General features: G+C 45.4%; 1 protein-coding gene across 1 annotated transcript in view; it reads right to left on the minus strand.

Moving 5' to 3' along the window:
- The window catches only part of LOC119592270 (serine-enriched protein-like), a 38,500-nt gene that overhangs the window by 19,565 nt on the left and 17,306 nt on the right, over positions 1–1,629 (minus strand). The window contains 1 exon segment of the mRNA XM_037941100.1: positions 991–1,176. Within this exon segment, the coding sequence (XP_037797028.1) occupies positions 991–1,176 (186 nt within the window).

Raw genomic sequence — 1,629 nt, forward strand, 5'->3', positions numbered from 1 at the left:
TTATGAAGCGCTTGGGGAGAGAGATCTTTGGTTGGGAATCGTGGAATAAGAAAAGCTTGATATATAAATACCAAATAAGTTAAAAACTGGAATAACAGGTGTAAATTGTTTCTCTTAAATGGACTAATAATAATAAGAAATAAAAGAAAAACAATGGGGAGAGTTAGTATAGAAAGTACAGTGAAGGAGGATTTGTATTTTCTTTCACGCTATAATAATAAATGATTTCAGTAAACCACTGGTACTTATCCCACAATAATGCCCGACATATCACAGGTGCTAATGAAATATATAAGCCTCTATGTACATGCATGTTTTTTTTTCCAAAGCATTTGAGGTATGCGAAACTATGTCCATTCAAACAATAATCTGAAAGTGAGTTATGTGCTAAACATTGTCCTGTCAAACCTCAAATATCAGGCTACGTGTGTGAATGCATTCCGAATGGTCTGCGTGTTTCCTATGTTGCAAAAGATGAGACAGATGCAAGTGTGGATTCCCCGTTATCAGCCCCTCCACTCTCCACCTTCCCTGTATGACCTTTGCCCCTTCACTCTCACCTTGAACCCTTGCGCCCTACCCCGCCACGCCCTTCACCCTTGACCCTGTGCTCCCATCCCCCTCTACCTCTCCCTTTCTCACCCTGAACCTTGTGCCACCTCACCCTTCACCTGCGCCCCTCCTCCCCCTTAAATCCGGGTGTTCCTCCACCTTCTTCACCTCTCCCCTTCCATTCCTACCCCTCCACCCCCCCTCCACCCTCACCTCTCACCCTTTTATCCTCCCTCTCCCTCCACCCTCTCAACCTTTTTTCCTCCTCCTCCCACCCTTTCCCTCTCAACCTCCCCTCTCCCTCTCCTTCCCACCATCTCACCCTCTCAACCTACCCCTCCCCCTCCCTCCCTTCTCACCCTCTATTCCTACCCCTCTCCCTCCTCACTCCCTCTCCCCTCTCCCCAACAGCACTCCACAACCCCCCTTACCCCTCACCTGATAAGCCAGAGCGTTCATGATGATGTGGTAAGGCACGAGCCCGAGCGGGTGGATCTCCTTCATGAGGATGTTGGCGGGGATCTTGTAGAACTGGATGTACTCGAGGAAGTTGCCAATGACCTCCTTCAGGTCAGTCGTGTTGGGTTGGTTGTCACAGTGTTTCTTGGACCACATGAGGCCTGCCTGGTGGGTGGGAGGAGAGGAGAGGAGATGAGGGTTGGTGCGTTGGTCGCTTCTGTATAACAGGAGGGGGACGGGGAAGGAGGGTGTATGACGTTTTGTTGTTGTTGTTTTATGCAGAGGTATATGGTGGTTGTATGACTTTTTTTTTGTTGTTTTTATGCAGAGGTATATGGTGGTTGTATGACGTTTTTTGTTGTTGTTTTTATGCAGAGGTATATGGTGGTTGCAACTGTTTTTTTTCTCTCTCTCTGTTTTTTTATGGGTGGAGCTGTTAATTGACTTTTTTTCTATCATTATCTTTAAGGCTGGTTATTTCGTACAGAATTTCAATTTGCTTAGTTTCTGATAAATCGGTTGATTCTAATTAGCAACGACAGACATATCCTATTAAGATAAATCTCCACATACAATATCTTAACAAAAGAGTAAACCTGAATCTCCTAATACATTATC

This window comes from Penaeus monodon, chromosome 30 (genome assembly GCF_015228065.2).
Source record: "Penaeus monodon isolate SGIC_2016 chromosome 30, NSTDA_Pmon_1, whole genome shotgun sequence".
NCBI lineage: Eukaryota > Metazoa > Arthropoda > Malacostraca > Decapoda > Penaeidae > Penaeus > Penaeus monodon.